A 19598-nucleotide genomic window follows, 5' to 3' on the forward strand; every position below is an offset into this window, starting at 1 on the left:
TAAATGAGTAAAAACATGTTCAAAAAAGCTCAGTACATTGTTAAAAGTTACTTGGTCAAAAAATATTGTTTATTTATTTGTAAGTTTAATAATAACAAAGACCATAAAAATCTCTTGAATTCTGCAAAAAAAAAAAAGGTTTTGCGTCACAAAATATAATATAATAAACGGAACATACCAGCGCTACACTTTTATTTGTAGATAAAAAATTATGAACGAACTAGCAAATATATTTAAATTAACTATTTCCTCGCCATTAACAAATTAGCTCGTCACTTAAGAGAAAACATTTTCCTGCCAATGACGCTTTCATGACGAGTTTTTACAGTAATCCCGCTATTATTCTCTAGATGGCGCTCTTACCCAATGTATAAAAAACTGAAGCAAAAATGAATTTTATTCATTTTAAACTCTTGTGTATGTTTTGATAATCGTTTTGATTCTGATCTCTAACAAAATTCCTTTTTGCTCAAAATTTGGTATTTTTAAAAGAAACCTACCCATATTTAAGATGTTCTAAAAAGAGAACAAATGAAGATAGAAAAGTTTTTCCCAGTCTTGTTTGTTTGTTTGAAAGCAGAGGGTATGTTCTTTAACTTGATATATTTGTATGTTTATATTAGGGCTGGGTATCGATTCAGATGTTCCAGATTGATTCAATTTCCAGTCACAAGCTATCAAATCGATTTGATTTCGATTCTCGGTTCGATTTTCGATTCCGATTCTCGGGAAGGTTTTTATCTAAAATGAAATCTAAAATGCTTCCATACCTCTGACTTTTTATGTGAAGGTGGCATCAACGTCGACTAAGCACCTGAAACCGGCATTTTAAGCACTCAATGAATGAATGACAGGCTTGCCTCTCGCTCCTTGGTAATATTGTGCAATGCAAAAAAAAGACGGTGACATCTAGTGGAGAGGACTAGTAATTAGATTAACGTTAATCTTACGTTCAATGTTTGCGAAAATAAATATGAAAAAAAAAAAACGATTAATCAAAAATAAAAATAAATGCCCAGCCCTAGTTTATATATTTATAAAAGAAAATTTTCCTCGAAGGCATTTTGTGAAACTTGTGAAAATCACAAAAATGATGGCAGGCAACTTTTTTAAAAAAGGCTGGCGGGGAAGGAGTTAATGAACTTAAAGTACTGAAAATAATGCATTTGTTTCTACAAAACGGACTAAATCTAAACCTTTCTCAACTTCTAATCAAAGTTATTCACTTTTAGGGCTCCCATGAGACCTCTGATATCTGTAAAAAGGGGAAGAGCTGCACAAAGACAGGAAATAAAGTATTATCTGTGAAATTCAGAAAGATGCAAGAATCCTTGTCAGTGTGGACTTGGATGGTTTTCCATCACGCAAACTTCAGACAGACACCCATCTGAACAAACAACAAATCTCACAAGCTATTCATCACAACAACTACTTTACTGTTGCCCAGCAACCCGAAAACAGGAGTAAGCCCACGTGTCATCAACCCCTCCTCAGATATTAATTCAGTGATGGGAGCTGATGTCCAGAGCTTCACTAGTTTTGTACAAGCGAGCGAATCGATGCATTCGAGAGGAATCTTGGATTCACTTGATGCTATTCAACTTTCTCACATTCTCAGATGTTTACAGAAACTTTTAATATTTGAGTGAATTGTTAAACATAAATTTGTATATAATTATAATATAAAATGATTTGTTTGGGTTTAACGTTAAGTTCAGGCTATGCACCTGGTATGGCACAGGGAGAATAAAATAAGTGAATATTTTTATATTTGGGTGAACTATTTCTTTAACACACAACTTTTTATAGTTATTATTACTTATTTACACTGCAAAAAATATTTTAGAGATATTTTTACTGGAAAAGACGATAAAAATATTAGGAGTCCTTAAATTGAAATACATTTATCTAATGAAGCAAAGTGGCATAAGATTTTAAGTCTTGTTTACTGAAATAAATTATGAAATTTCAGAGGTTAAGGCTTAAAACAAGTAACAATATCTGACTGCCAGTGGGGTAAGAAAAATAAACTTAAATTGAGTTTATTGAATTAAGTTGAAACTGGAATTAAACTGATTTTTCTTACCCCACTGGCAGATATTTTTACTTGTTTTAAATATAAACATTGATTTCAATAAACAAGATTTAAAATCTTAAGCCACATAGGGGCGGTTTCCCGGACCAGGATTAGCTTAATCCAGGACTAGGCCTTAGTTTAATTAGGAAATATAACTAGTTTTAACAAACATGCCTTACTAAAAACATTACCTGTGTGCATTTTGAGGTAAAACAAAGGGCATTGATGTATTTTAAGATATGTCAGTGCAAGTTATTTTCAGTTTGGAGAGCTCTTAAAAGTGTTTAAGTCTAGGACTAGTCTAATCCCTGTCCGGGAAACCGCCCCTTAATGTATAATGGTAATTTATCTCAATTGAAGAATTTTCAGATAGTTATAACAAGACAAAAATACTATGTAAGACATTCATTGTTTGCAGTTAAGACAAATTTTCAAAAAGTTCAAAAATCTTTCGGTATATTATAAATATAACACAAAACATATAAAACGCGCATATTAATACACTGAACTGATATTCATACAAAAAGGAAGAGACTAATATTCAACCGTTTCAATTACTTTCTGATTTAAAACTCTTCCATTACAAACATTCTTATCAGTGAAACAATTTATAAAATAAATTTAAAGAAGCGATTGCATTGACGTCATATCTTGTGACCTTGTTTACAAAGAAGCTAACCTGGTAAAAGTCATACATTTGCCTAAATTTGATTATTACAGCACAGAATCGTAAACATTTCTTGTTTCTCTTGAAAGCCCTAAACCTTTCTTTTTTTTTAGGTCTAAATAAAATGAAAACTTAACTATTATTATATAAATGCAATAGCATTTAAATACATTTCCTAACATTTAAGCCATCTTGGCTTTTTTAGTCATTTTAATTAAAACAAACCAAAAGCAACACCTGCACTGCAAAAAAATGACTTACTTTCTTTGTATTTTGGCTTGTTTTCAGTACAGATATCTAATAATTCTTAAATTAAGATGACCTAAGAAAATAAGTCTAGTTTTTAGGCAAAAAAGATACAATTTACGTGAATTTGTGATTTAAAAAAGCAAATATAATGTCACTGGGGAATGAAAATTGTTCTTGAATTAAGTGTTTATACGGCAAAAAATGACTTTCATAGTTAGTATTTTTGTCTTGTTTTAAGCACAAATATCTAAAAATGATCAAGTCTAGTTTTAAGACCAAAAATATCAAATTTTTTAGACATAATCTCCTAAATAATCTGCCAATGGGTTAAGCAAATTTTTCTTGAATTAAGTGTTTAAGAAAAACGTTCAAGATTTTTTTGCTTACCCTATTGGCAGATTTTCTTGCTTGTTTAATCCACAAATTAACTTAAATTTGATATTTTTGGTCTTAAAACTAGACTTATTTTCTTGGGTCGTTTTGCTCATAAAAAAAGCATCTTAATTTAAGAAATTCATTGCAAAAAATTAATTTCTTACTTAGTATTTTTGTCTTGTTTTCAGTAGAAATATCAAAAAATTGATAATTGACTTAATAATTTTTAGATACTTAAAACAAGACAAAAATACTAACTATGAAAGTGATTTTTTGCAGTGTAAACACTTAATTCAAGAACAATTTTCTTTCCCCAGTGACATTTTATTAGCTTTTTTAAATCACAAATTCACTTAAATTGTATATTATTTTGTCTAAAACCTAGACTTATTTTTTTAGGTCATTTTACTCATCAAGAAAATACATCTTAATATAAATATTTTTAGATATTAGTACTGAAAACAAGACAAAAATACTAAGTAAGAAAGTAATTTTTGCAGTGCTATACCCAATAACGTCTAATCATAATCTAATCTTAACTACACTAGCCAATACGAAACAAAAACAAAGCTACAACTACGTCTCCAGAAACGCATTTCACACTAGTGATGATTCATTTGTTCACATTTAACAGTCCACAGCCGCATGCAAATGTTTTCCTCTGTTTACACCCTTGTGTTTACATGCATGATATTTGTAAACTGCCTCCTTTCCCCTTTCCAAGGACACAGAACAGCTGAAGGAATGAACGAGAGCCAGGTTTGTCGAAGCAGCGTGTCAGTAATGCGATGCAAATGCAGGGCGTAAAAACGCTGCCATTGATAAGGTGGAAGAGAGAGCTCACTTTATCTCCCTCAGGGCTTCCTGTTTAGTCAATGAATGGAGGTTGGCGTAGTCGTGTGCAGCCACACACACACACTCACACACACACATACACACAGAAGGAAGTACAGCTGCTAAAACTATTCCTCCGAAACGGCTAATCCAATACAATCTGCGCTTCCTATTCCAAACACGAGCCACCGGAAAACGTAACGTGAAATGTACGCGTTCTGCTTTGAACAAAACACATGGCAGTCATTCACAAAAACGGCACGTGGACGACAATCTCGGCCCAAACAGATGGCACACGCTGCCGTTTGGTGCTACTGATACGCATTTCAGGAATTGACGTGTTGACTAATAAATACAAACATGACTAATGAATAATTCGGTTGGTTTATCTGACCCTGATTGGACACATTTTGTAAATGATATTTATGTCCAGTAGGACATTCAAAAATAGCTTTTTTATAAACTAAAAAGCAACAAAAAGAAAAATCCATGGATTATCTTTTCTTCTTTGGCCATTTCAAGGTGATGTCCAATTAAACTACACTGTAAAAAGGATGCCTTAGTAGCTTTAACAAAAGAAAATAAGTAACCTCTATTAAAAAAGAAAAAAATGTACCAAAATTGAAATTAAAAACAGCAAAATGTGAGTAATTTAAGTAATTTTATTGAAAAAATTATTGAGTAAATTCAACTTAATTTTATCATGTATAATCCACTTCAATTTGTAAGAACAAAATAATAATTTTGTTTTGAAACTAAAATTATTTTGATAGACATGTGACTGCATTTGGAGAGTAAACTTTGTAATTAAATGCAATTTTATGTGTTTTAACTAAAAGAAAGACTTGTTAGTGTTTAATGTTTATATATCTTTCAGATTTAGAAGTATTTCCGTTTCTTCTTTTAACTTTAATTTTTTTGAGAATTAATTACCATTTATAAAACCATGGGTTACTATAGAAAAACCATTGTAATCATGGATTATTATTAATAGTAACCATGTTTTAAAATCACGATTAAACCTTTTTTGCGCATTTCTACCCCATGCAGCACAACACGTTGCTTCTCTATCTGTAAAAATCAATTGCGGGCAGCTGCCAGGGTGCCTCACACTTCCTGTGCGGACACATCATTCCCCCACAACATACATACGTTTACGTTGAGACATACACGTTTAGAAATGACACATCTACCAATAACATTCACTTCTCTTTTTCTTAAATGTTCAACGGTTTTGTGTGAATGGTCGCATGAAATGCACTTTGCTCCGTTGGTGCAGACGGTGCCGAACAAAGCAATACAGGCTGTGTCAGACAGTATGTGTGTCAGAGTTCAAGCAGTGGGGTAACTGAAAACCTCTCGCTCACGTAAAAAAGCGATCTTTGACGAAATACTTTGAGATGCTATAAGCGGTGGGCTCATGAAACGCCTCCTCTGATCCTCAATCAAGAGAGCTTTGTGTAAGAATCACAGAGTTTTCCCGCATAAGCTTTCGTAAGACAGAACATCTAAAAGGGAAGTTTAAATGGCAAAAACTAGGGCTGTCAATAGATTAATCGAGATTAATCGCATACAAAATTAAGTTTGTTTTTGCATAATATATGTGTGTGCACTGTGTGTAATTATTTTGTATATATATAATAGGGCTGTCAAAAGTTTAATCGCGATTAATCGCATACAAAATAAAAGTTTGTATATATAATATAAAATATATCAAAATCTAAATAAATAAAAATACACATGTAAATGTTTCTTAAATACATGGATGCGTGTGTATTTACATATACATAATTACACACAGTGCACACACATATATTATGCAAAAACAAACTTTTATTTTGTATGAGATTAATCGCGATTAATCTTGACAGCCCTAATATATAAATACACACGCATGTATTTATTTATTTAGATTGAGATATATTTATATATAGATATAAAATATTTCTTAAATGTATACATTGCACACAACAATGCATGCAATATCATACAAACTTTATTTTGTATCCGATTAATCGCGATTAATCTTTTGACAGCCCTATCAAAAATATATAACTAATATTAATAAAACATTAATAATATATTCTATGCTATATGTGTGTGTACCCAGATGAAAAAAAGTGTGGTATACTTCAGGATTTACTTCAATAAACTGTAAATTGCAGTATATTACAGTATATTAGAGTTAATACTACACTATTTTGTAGTTTTACTTATAATAAGTTGATAAAGTGTAGAAAATACTTAAAAGGTATACGTACCACAGGTAGAAATTTTACTATAGGTTAATATAATAAAAACTGTAGTATACTGTACTACAATTCTCAATCCTATATTTTTTATTAAATGCGTTGTTGTGTGTTGTATAAAAATACATCTTTTAAGAAATAAGCGCAGTCATAATTATTATTTTACCATAAAACAAAACAAAACAATTGCTTGACTGAGTGTTCACTTTAAAGGGGACATATCATGAAAATTTGACTTTTTCCATTTTTAACTTCCATAATGGGGCCCCCAGTGCTTCTATTAACCTTAAAAATGTGAAAAAGATCAACCTAGTAGCTTAGTTTTGATAAACCATTCTCTGCAAGCATATGGAAAAAATAGGTAATAGAAATTTGGCCCCCCTTGTGATGTCAGAAGGGGATAACACCACCCCTTAATCTGCACTATCCAACCACGGCACTGCCATTTAGTGCAGATATCAGCTTATTTGCATTTAAAAGAACACACCCAAAAACACCAAACCTACAAAGTGGCAATTTTAACGTGCTATAATAAATTATCTATATGATATTTTGAGCTTAAACATCACATACGTACTCTGGAGACACCAAAGATTTGTTTGACTTCTTAAAAAGTCTTGTGAAATGTCCTCTTTAATGACTTTGATAATACAAACCTGAAAAAAACTGCCATTCCCAAAGCAGATATCACTCTGTCTGTTAAGAGAGGGACCTTTTTACGCGCCCCTTTCTTTTTTCCAAAATTCTGAGAAACGCTACAAAAGAGAAAGCCGTTTGTTGCTCAAGCGGTGCAGACGAACCTCCAGCTGTTTCGCTGTGAAATGAGCGTCTGGGCAAAAGAGCAGCGAAGTGGTGAAGAAAGAACACTCGTGGAGTGCTTATCTGTCACGCTGAGGGTCTCTTTACTCTGTGGTGGGAACTGAACGACCTGCTCCGAGGGTTTGGAAAAGCACACTTAGCCTCTGATGTTTCCGAGGTGCTGATACTTGAAAAGCCAATAGCAGAGGCCTCCACCTGCCTGTAGATATCACACAACACTGTAAAGTTGCCCTTCATGCTTTTTCCTCATTCTGTCATCGCAGTTATGAATTCGGGTGATCTTGAAACGATTAAATGTTGTCGAAAGTCATTGTGAAAATCTTTAAAACATAAGATGTGCTCATATCTACACCAGATAGCCTTAGATTTGAAATTGGTTATGATGGAGCTAAAATGTGTAGCCGCTAATATGAAGCTAAACCAAACGTGCATGTGCCGACCCGGAAACGACACTCAATATCATCATTAATTCCATCCATGTATCCTGACACCATTTCCATAGCAATGCTACGGCACTCCGACAGCCAATGTTGGGATTTATGAGAGATGCCACTGTCATGGGCATACACGAATAAACACCCCTACATACTGTACATAAGAGATTTTACAACCGACACGCTACACCTTTTACATATTATATCTCTCAGACTACAACCCTAGCACACTACGGCCTACATACCAATCCATCCAGCCTACGTACTAATCCATGCTGCCTAGCCTATATAGTAATCCATGCATCTTACATACTGATCCATGCCCTCTATATACTAATCAATGCACACTACAACTAATCCATGCACACTACAGACTGATCCATGCACACTACAGACTGATCCATGCACACTAAAGACTGATCCATGCACACTACAACTAATCCATGCACACTACAACTAATCCATGCACACTACAACTAATCCATGCACACTACAGACTGATCCATGCACACTACAGACTGATCCATGCACACTACAGACTGATCCATGCACACTACAGACTGATCCATGCACACTAAAGACTGATCCATGCACACTAAAGACTGATCCATGCACACTAAAGACTGATCCATGCATACTACAACTAATCCATGCACACTACAGACTGATCCATGCACACTAAAGACTGATCCATGCACACTAAAGACTGATCCATGCACACTACAACTAATCCATGCACACTACAGACTGATCCATGCATCCTATATACAAATCAGTTCACCCTATAGACTGATCAGTGCACACTACAACTAATCCATGCATCCTATTATGCAGACTACAACTAATCCATGCACACTACAGACTGATCCATGCATCCTATATACAAATCAGTTCACCCTATAGACTGATCAGTGCACACTACAACTAATCCATGCATCCTATTATGCACACTACAACTAATCCATGCACACTACAACTAATCCATGCACACTACAAACTGATCCATGCATCCTATATACTAATCAGTTCACCCTACAAACTGATCAATACACACTACAACTAATCCATGCATCCTATTATGCACACTGCAGCCTAATCCATGCACACTACAACTACTATGTGCATCCTATATACTGATTCATGCACTCTATATATCAATCAATGCACACTACAGACTGATCTATTCACACTACAACTAACCCATGCATTTTATATACTGATCCATGCACCCTATATACTAATCAATGCAAACTACAGTACAGACTTATCCATGCGCACTACAACTAATCCATGCCCCACATATATACTGATCTATGGACTATACTGATCCATACACTCCATATACTTTTCAATGCACACTACATTTAATCCATGCATCTTATATACTGATCCATGCACTCTATATACTAATCAATGCACACTACAGACTGATCCATGCACAATACAACTAATCCATGCATCCTATATACTGATTTATGCACTCTACATAACAAACAATGCACATTACAGACTGATCCATTAACACTACAACTAATACATGCATTCTATATACTGATCTATACACCCTATACACTAACCCATGCATCCTTTAACTAATCTATGCATCCTATATATTAATTCATGCACTCTATATATACAGACTGATCCATGCACAATTCAACTAATCCATGCATCCTACATACTGATCCATGCACACTACAACTAACTCATGCATTCTATATAATAATCCATGTACCCTATACACTAATCCATGCATCCTATATATTAATTCATGCAATCAATGCACATTGCAAACTGATCCATGTACACTACAGACTGATCCATGCGCACTATATACTAATCAATGCACAATACAGACTGATCCATCCATGCAAACTACAACTAACTCATGCATTCTATATAATAATCCATGCACCCTATACACTAATCCATGCATCCTACAACTAATCCATGCATCCTGTATATTAATTCATGCACTCTATATACTAATCAATGCACACTACAGACTGATCCATGCGCACTATATACTAATCAAAGCACACTACAGACTGATCCATGCACACTATATACTAATCAAAGCACACTACAGACTGATCCATGCAAACTACAACTAACTCATGCATTCTATATTATAATCCATGCACCCTATACACTAATCCATGCATCCTGTATATTAATTAATGCACTCTATTTACTAATCAATGCACACTACAGACTGATCCATGCGCACTATATACTAATCAAAGCACACTACAGACTGATCCATGCACACTATAGACTAATCAAAGCACATTACAGACTGATCCATGCAAACTACAACTAACTCATTCATTCTATATTATAATCCATGCACCCTATACACTAATCCATGCATCCTACAACTAATCCATGCATCCTGTATATTAATTAATGCACTCTATTTACTAATCAATGCACACTACAGACTGATCCATGCGCACTATATACTAATCAAAGCACACTACAGACTGATCCATGCACACTATATACTAATCAAAGCACACTACAGACTGATCCATGCAAACTACAACTAACTCATGCATTCTATATTATAATCCATGCACCCTATACACTAATCCATGCATCCTGTATATTAATTAATGCACTCTATATACTAATCAATGCACACTACAGACTGATCCATGCGCACTATATACTAATCAAAGCACACTACAGACTGATCCATGCACACTATAGACTAATCAAAGCACATTACAGACTGATCCATGCAAACTACAACTAACTCATTCATTCTATATTATAATCCATGCACCCTATACACTAATCCATGCATCCTACAACTAATCCATGCATCCTGTATATTAATTCATGCACTCTATATACTAATCAATGCACACTACAGACTGATCCATACACACTATATACTTATCAAAGCACACTACAGACTGATCCATGCGCACTGTATACTAATCGATGCACACTACAGACTGATCCATGCGCACTATATACTAATCGATGAACACTATAGACTGATCCATGCACACTACAGACTGATCCATGTGCACTATATACTAATCAATGCACACTACAGACTGATCCATGTGCACTATATACTAATCAATGCACACTACAGACTGATCCATGCACTCTATATACTAATCAATGCACACTACAGGATGATCCATGCAGTCTATATACTAACCAATGCACACTAGACTGATCCATTTATGCTTTCTACATATGGAACCATGCAGCCTACAACTAATCCATGTGCTATATACTGACATTTACCAACCACTAAACCCTAAACACACTTTACCAAACATTTTATATATTATTTTTTGAAGTTGTTTTATCTGTGAACTAACTGTCGGCTTTTGAACGCAATGCTTAGTAAAACCCAACCAAAGTTGTGTTACATAAAGAACGCAGAGCTCCATCAACTACTGGCACCTATTTTTGACCCTCAAAAAGGCAAAGCAGTCCTTCAAATATGTAGCTTTTACTCTGAGAGACGCTGAATGTGATGCATGAGACAAAACAAACAACAAGTACACAAACAGACCACCGTCCTTCCATAAAGGTTAGATTTCTGCAGTTACACTGAGCCAGTCTTATCTGTAAGTGAAGGACAGCATGAACATCAGGGAAACATCAGGCGCTTTCCAGAGACTTCTAGTCGAACCATGACAACAGGACAATCAGCTTCCGGAAACTCAATGAACCCATGCTATCATCACCGCAGAGAGGCCGTGAAGATTTATTACTGGATGTCTGGCCTTGCACAGCTACACATTTCCCTGCATCTCTCCTGCTTTAATCCAGAGCTAGCAGAACAACTCCAGCTCATTTCTAGCTCATTACTATGGAAATATATTTCATTGGTTTTGTTAAATTACACATTGTAATGCATATAATCCCAGTAAACGCAACCCTTAAACAGCAAAATCGAGTTCAGGTGACCCAAATCAAAATGAATCCTTTGCTACCGAACCAAAAAGACATTTATCTTTCTTACGCTTGCTCAGGTTAAAGTCAGGTTAAATCACTGTGATTGATCCAGAGAAAAGCCGACCTAAAGTTCACCATGTGCAATGACATCATTTGAAGGGGGAAAAATGCTATGATGACAAAAAAACACAAACACGCCACTGAACTTTGACCTAAAAATCTCTAGGTTGCGCAAGAGCCGCTGTCGACGAAAGGGATCAACACAATAACAGAACACGGTGTGCCAGAGGAAGAGACGTCACTTATCTAAAGAACTGATCTGATGTTTGTACTCGCCGCCTTTTAGCCAGGCCCCCGTCTACCTTTGTTTAAGCGCACATTTCTATAGAAAAAGCAGCTATTGTAGGGGCGTTGCTATACCTTTAAACGTCACAATGATTGTTTATGTGATAATTAATGACACGGTTTTCATCATGTCATAATTTTAACACGCTTTATTCATTAAGAGGAAAAATATAACAAAATTTTAACAAATCTGAAAATTGTTTACTAAAAAATACAAATTTGTACATCTGGGGCACCACTGACTTCCATTGTAGGAAAAAAATAATACTATAGAAGGGAATGGTGCCCCTGATCTGTATGGTTGCAAACATTTAGATTCTGCAGAATACAAAGGAAGATATTTTAAAGAATGTTTGTAACACAGCAGATTTGGGGCACCAGTGACTTCCATAGTAGGAAAAATAATACTATGGAAGTGAATGGTGCCTCTGATCTGTTTGGTTGCAAACATTGTTCTGCAGAATACAAAAAAAGATATTTTAAAGAATGTTTGTAACAAAGCAGATCTGGGGCACCATTGACTTCCATAGTATAAAAAATTATACTATGTAAGTAAATGGTACCCCTGATCTGTTAGGTTGCAAACATTGTTCTGCAGAATACAAAGAAAGATATTTTAAATAATGTTTGTAAAAAAGCAGATCTGGGGCACCATTGACTTTCATAGTAGGACAAAATGATACTATGAAAGTGAATGGTGCCCCTGATCTGTTTGGTGGCAAACATTGTTTTGCAGAATACAAAGGAAGATATTTAAAAAAAAATTCTAACAAATCAGATCTGGGGCACCATTGACTTCTATAGTAGGACAAAATAATACTATGGAAGTGAATAGTGCCCCTGATTTTGCAAACAAAGCAGAAAACATGTGGATTCTGCAGAATACAAAAGAAGATATTTTAAAGCACGTTTGTAACAAAGCAGATCTGGGGCACCATTGACTTCAATTTTAGGAAAAACATAATACTATGGAAGTGAATGATGCCCCTGGATCTGTTAGGTTGCAAACATTGTTCTGCAGAATAAAAAGGAAGATATTTTAAAGAATGTTTGTAACAAAGCAGATCTGGGGCACCATTGACTTCCATACAAGGACAAAATAATACTGTGGAAGTGAATGGTGCCCCTGATCTGTTAGGTTGCAAACATTGTTCTGCAGAATACAAAGGAAGATATTTTAAAGAATGTTTGTAACACAGTAGATCTGGGACACCATTGACTTCCATAGTAGGAAAAAATAATAGTATGGAAGAGAATGGTGCCCCTCATTTATTTACTTGCAAACATTTGGATTCTGCAGAATACAAAAGGAAGATATATTAAATAATGTTTGTAACAAAGCAGATCTGGGGCACCATTGACTTCCATACTAGGACAAAATAATACCATAGAAGAGAATGGTGCCCCTGATTTGTTTACTTGCAAACATTTGGATTCTGCAGAATACAAAAGGAAGATATATTTAATAATTTTTGTAACAAAGCAGACCTGGGGCACCATTGACTTTCATAGTAGGACAAAATAATACTGTGGAAGTGAATGGTGCCCCTGATCTGTTAGGCTGCAAACATTGATCTTCAAAATAAAAAGGAAGATATTTTAAAGAATGTTTGTAACAAAGCAGATCTGGGGCACCATAGCCCTTTAAAAATGCATATTTAGCTTCAAAATCATTCTAGACCAGGGTTTCTCAAAGTCCGGACTCCGGTCCGGATCCGGACCCGACGGGAACTTGATCCGGACCCGCGTCCACTTCATATTACAAGTGCATTAATTTCTATGTGATTAATTAAATGTGTGCATTTGCTACTTTACAGATGCACATTAAACTTGTAAACTATTCGTTTAGTTTTTTATTCTTTTTAGATTTAAGAGTATTCCTGGTCCGAAAATAAAACGAATTATTTAAAATTTTTCTGTGTGACGCTGTAGCCATCACACCCAGATATTATGCACAGCTACTTCATGTACTACGGCTTTTGATCAGTAAGTCCTTATCAATCTGAAATCACTGTTGGTTTGAGTCGTTTAAAACATGCATTTGAAAAAGCAACACTCGTCAAACATAATCTTTATACATATTCTTTATTATCATGAAAATACCTGAAAAGGTTTGAAGAACAGGAATATAAATATATCCTTAAGACATTTCCTGGAGCTGCGTGTGTCTAGTTCTTCGTCTGCAGTGCATATTAAGTTTCTGCCCGAGAGCGCCCCCTGGCTTTTGGATGTAGCGGCATTTCACAGTAATTCATTGAGAAGCATAGCAAGAATCATAAGCCAATTTATAGGCGCACCCCTAATTTTGGTCAGTGTCTCTGCCTACCAACCACAATTTTTTTGCCGTGGTTTATGCATCTGATGGAGAACAAACTGTGCCATTTCTCTAATTAGGTTGCTCTGTATTTTGCACCTGGTTACTTTTGGCATATTTCTTGTGTTTATGTTAAATTTTTTTTACTTTAAATGCAAAATACACTTATTTTTTCCCAAACTATTTGTGTTGATTTGTTATATAAACAAATGATTTACATAAAGTTTTTCCGGACCTATGAAAATTATGAGAATTCAGATTTGGACCTTTGAATGTAAACTTTGAGAACCCCTGTTCTAGACCAACATTAATCACCCATAAATGTTACGCAGGCAATAGGACGTTAAAGGAGAGACGCTTTGTTTGTTGTTTCGCCATCAACTTTAGAAATTAGAGTCGGCACATAACACCAATTCAAGCGAACACCTGCAGCTCTGCTTCAAGCAGTGTTTATTGTTTAGCTAAGAATGGAAAACGACGCTCACAAAAGCACCTGCACAGATTTTATCTTCCCACGTCTGCGTTTCACCATCTAAACTTGAAACGGTTACTATAATGACACTGAATGCCTGCCTGCACAGAATACTGTTTATTATGTTTGTGAATGGATCAAGGATTTGCATCCTCAAAAATTAAATCCTTGTTATTCACATGATGGATGCAGAAATAGTGCATACAGAAGTTAAGATAACCCAAGGGTTGGTCTAGCACAAGCAGCTTGTGTTAGTCTGGCAGAAGAGCGTGAGTTTCTTTTGGGCTATGGAAAGTCCATGTAGCGCTACACACTCTCACCCTCAGCTCCTGCCCATATTAAGCAACATTGCATCATGGTACAAGAACGGGGTCTGCTTTGACATTACGCCCGACTAAACTTTCACCTATCACATGACAAAAAACGGCTCGAGTCAAGCATGCCCGCTGCCCTTTGAAGACCAGGGGACACCTCGTGGTCGCCAGCGCGTACCTTTATTTGGGATGAAGCGAAATTGTCACCACGCCGGTGGCCTTAGTGAAGAACGTGACCTCATCAGCACGGATTCGGCAGGGTTGATATCACTACACAAACATGTCGATTGGGAATATACATGTGATGTCACTATGAAATGTTTTGAAATCGACAGTCTGTGGATTTTGTCAACAACTTCTCTACTATTCATCTCAAAGAAGCCCTGAACTTTTTGAGGGTCCTGCTCACCCGATTAGATGCATTTCTTGTATTCTTGAGATCAAAACGAGTTGGATTGCACAACAGAATGGAAAACAACAGATGCATACTAACACGGAGTACGCTAAAGAAAAGAGCAACGCAACCAAAAACAAGCAAATTCCTTTAAGACAAATATCAAACTCGGGTCATCGTGAGCACAATGACTAACCACAGGGCTATCGGCGCAGACAACTAACATCATTAACAACCAGTGTTGGGAAAAGTTACTTTTAAAAGTAATGCATTACAATATTAAGTTACTCCCAATAAAGTAACTAATTGCGTTACTTAGGTTACATTTCATGGAAAGTAATACTTACATTTTACTTAAAAGTTACTTGTGTGTTACTTTTACTTACTTAGTTACTTTTCATTGAAAGTAATACATGCATTACTTTTACTTTTTCTTACTTGGCTGAGGCTTGATCTCTTTCAGGCCTCGCAGGTGTTTTTTATGACTGAGAAGTTCTGCATTCAGTAACTGTACTAAAGTTCACAATATTGAGAAAAATCCTGGAATGTTTTTGTAAAAAAAAACTTTATTTCTTCTCCATTGAACAAAGAAAGACAAACATCTTGGATAACATATGGGTGAGAGTAAATTATTAAATTTTTAAATGAAATTGAAGTAATCCTTTATCTCGTAATTGATTATCAATTCACTATCAAGTGTTTAAGTCCAGACAGACATATCAAGCTCGTCTATCGCTTTGAAACAAATAATGCGAGAGGTGAAAGTATAGAACGTGCTTGAGCGGATTCAGGATGTTAGGTGTGATGTGAATGCAAAACTTGTGAGGAACACGCTGAACCCACGACCATCAGGACCACACGAGAGGATCAGTATAGTATTAGTATAGGCACAGTGCGTCCAGTGCTATCAAAGCAGCTTCATCCAGCCAAACCTTTAACTCTCATACGCACGAATCAAGGACCTCAGCTATTGAAAGAAGTTTTGACTTGCAAATCAGTCAGGACATCTGTTTACTATGCAGCTCGCAGCAAGGTCATGTTGCTATTAGGACTCCGACATGTGTTAATATATTGCAAATAAATTGCAAAATGCATAATTTTTAAATATTTCAGCTGCCTTGAATTTTGAAGTCTAATCAAACTGGCTGTGCAAGTCGTTTCAACTTATTATTTTACATTTTGTTGTAATAACTTAAACACAACATAGACGCGAAAAACAAATCAATAAAATAAATATCAACTCACTTTTCTGGCAATAATCCTGGTTCCAGCAGCGATCGCCGAAATTCCCGTTAATGGTGGTCTGCATACAGGTTGTCATGCCGGTGACGGTACCAGGACAAACATCTCCGCACTCGCGATCGTCCTTGTTGGCCACGATGTAGTTGTCCTCCACCGAGTCCAAAATTTTCGACCAGTCGAGGGTGGCAAGGTAACAGAGGTCCGGGTTCTTCTCGATGCGCACGGCCCCCCGCGTGATGTTGGTCAGGCTGTGAAGGCCGATCTCTTTCAGCTGGAGCATTTCGAACATGACGAGGCCGTAGTTAAAGAAGAGGTTGTTGCCGCGGATGACGGTGAGGTTGGGGAAGAGGTCGGAGAGACTTTCCAGGCCATAGACGCGGAATAGGAGCAGGTAGTCCGTGATCATGACGAGTTTCGGGAAGCTCAGGCCACGGAAGTCCTCCAGTCTGGTCTTGAACATGAGCAGGATTTTCAGGTGGCCCTCGATAACCGTGCAGTTCTCGAGAACACGCAGGTTGCTTGCGCTGTTGCGGATGTCCGTGCTGGGGCAAACTGCAACCAGAAAGATGTAAACAATCAGCATTTAATGATGGTAAATATTCGCAAGCTTTAACATACAAATATATTCTACTAAATTATAGTAGAATTAAAATTTTTATTTCAAACAATAACAAAAACAAGATTGAGGTAAAACAATTATTGTGCAAATAAAATATAAATTGCTTTGGGCTGAAAAATTGGTGTTTTTCAAAAATCATGCACCCCACCTTTAATAAAAAAGTTAAATAAATGCATGTTTCCAAAGTCACTGAGTGAGTAATCGTGTTAAATAATCGCGATTATGAGTTAAAAAAATAAATAAATAATAATAATAATGAATATGATTTCGCCCGTTATCAAGCAGCCCTACTAAATTATATTAAGTATTATATTTAATTCTAATAAGTATTAATAAATTAGAATATTATGTAATAATTATAGAACTATAATTATGTGCATTATAGACACATATACAGTAATATTTAAAAAAATAAAAATAATATTACAATACACAAATTGTGTTTTACAAAAAACAGTGTAAATGAAAAACAATCAAGACTTAAGTAAATAAAAAATAGGAAATACTGTAAACACTTAGGGATGCATAACGATTAATCGTGATATAGCAGAATTAAAGTTTTTTTTAAATCATATATTTGTGAGAACTGTGTATAATAATTATGTATATATAAATGTGCACAAATGCATTTATAATTTTAAGAAAAAATATACATTTATATATTAAGTATTTATATTTATATATAATATAAATTATACATAAATATACAAATTATGTTTCTTAAATATATACATGTATGCGTGTGCATTTATCTATACAAGATTATTATTCACAGTTCACACACACACATATGTAAACAAAATCTTTTTTCTGCTATAGATTAATTGCGATTAATTGTTATGCATCCCTATAACAAATATTAATCAGTACACTAAACAAAACCAAAAACGTTTATTCTGACAAAACAGAACAAAAACTTTTGACAAAAACTTTTTCTGCTAAAGATTAATCGCGAATAATCGTTATGCATCCCTATAACAACTATTAATCATTACACTAAACAAAACAAAAAACTTTTATTCTGACAAAACAGAACCAAAACTTGTGACAGAAACTTTTTTCTGCTATAGATTAATCGCGAATAATCGTTATGCATTCCTATAACAACTATTAATCAGTACACTAAACAAAACCAAAAACGTTTATTCTGACAAAACAGAACCAAAACTTGTGACAGAAACTTTTTTCTGCTATAGATTAATCGCGAATAATCGTTATGCATCCCTATAACAACTATTAATCAGTACACTAAACAAAACCAAAAACTTTTATTCTGACAAAACAGAACCAAAACTTGTGACAAAAACTTTTTCTGCTATAGATTAATCGCGAATAATCGTTATGCATCCCTATAACAACTATTAATCAGTACACTAAACAAAACCAAAAACTTTTATTCTGACAAAACAGAACCAAAACTTGTGACAAAAACTTTTTTCTGCTACAGATTAATCGCGAACAATCGTTATGCATCCCTATAACAATTATTAATCAGTACACTAAACAAAACCAAAAACTTTTATTCTGACAAAACAGAACCAAAACTTGTGACAAAAACTTTTTTCTGCTATAGATTAATCGCGAATAATCGTTATGCATCCCTATAACAACTATTAATCAGTACACTAAACAAAACAAAAAACTTTTATTCTGACAAAACAGAACAAAAACTTATGACAAAAACTTTTTTCTGCTATAGATTAATCGCGAATAATTCTTATGCATCCCTATAACAACTATTAATCAGTACACTAAACAAAACCAAAAACTTTTATGCTGACAAAACAGAACCAAAACTTGTGACAAAAACTTTTTTCTGCTATAGATTAATCGCGAATAATCGTTATGCATCCCTATAATAACTATTAATCAGTACACTAAACGAAACAAAAAACTTTTATTCTGACAAAACAGAACAAAACTTGTGACAAAAACTTTTTTTCTGCTATAGATTAATTGCAAATAATCGTTATGCATCCCTATAACAACTATTAATCAGTACACTAAACAAAACCAAAAACTTTTATTCTGACAAAATAGAACCAAAACTTGTGACAAAAACTTTTTCTGCTATAGATTAATCGCATCCCAATAACAACTATTAATCAGTACACTAATATATATCTAATATACATATAATTATTTATAATATAAATGACAATTGTTTTAGATTTTTTATGTTTTTTTTGGCCTCAAAACTAGAAAAAATTATCTTGCGTACATAAACGTAGTACCATAGTAAAAGTGAAGTAACCATGGTCTTA

General features: G+C 34.7%; 1 protein-coding gene across 1 annotated transcript in view; it reads right to left on the bottom strand.

Moving 5' to 3' along the window:
* The window catches only part of insrb (insulin receptor b), a 72986-nt gene that overhangs the window by 37605 nt on the left and 15783 nt on the right, over positions 1-19598 (bottom strand). The window contains exon 2 of the mRNA XM_065244542.2: positions 16719-17267. Within this exon, the coding sequence (XP_065100614.1) occupies positions 16719-17267 (549 nt within the window). The remainder of the gene's footprint in view (positions 1-16718; positions 17268-19598) is intronic.

This window comes from Paramisgurnus dabryanus, chromosome 24 (assembly GCF_030506205.2).
Source record: "Paramisgurnus dabryanus chromosome 24, PD_genome_1.1, whole genome shotgun sequence".
In the NCBI taxonomy this organism is placed as follows: domain Eukaryota; kingdom Metazoa; phylum Chordata; class Actinopteri; order Cypriniformes; family Cobitidae; genus Paramisgurnus; species Paramisgurnus dabryanus.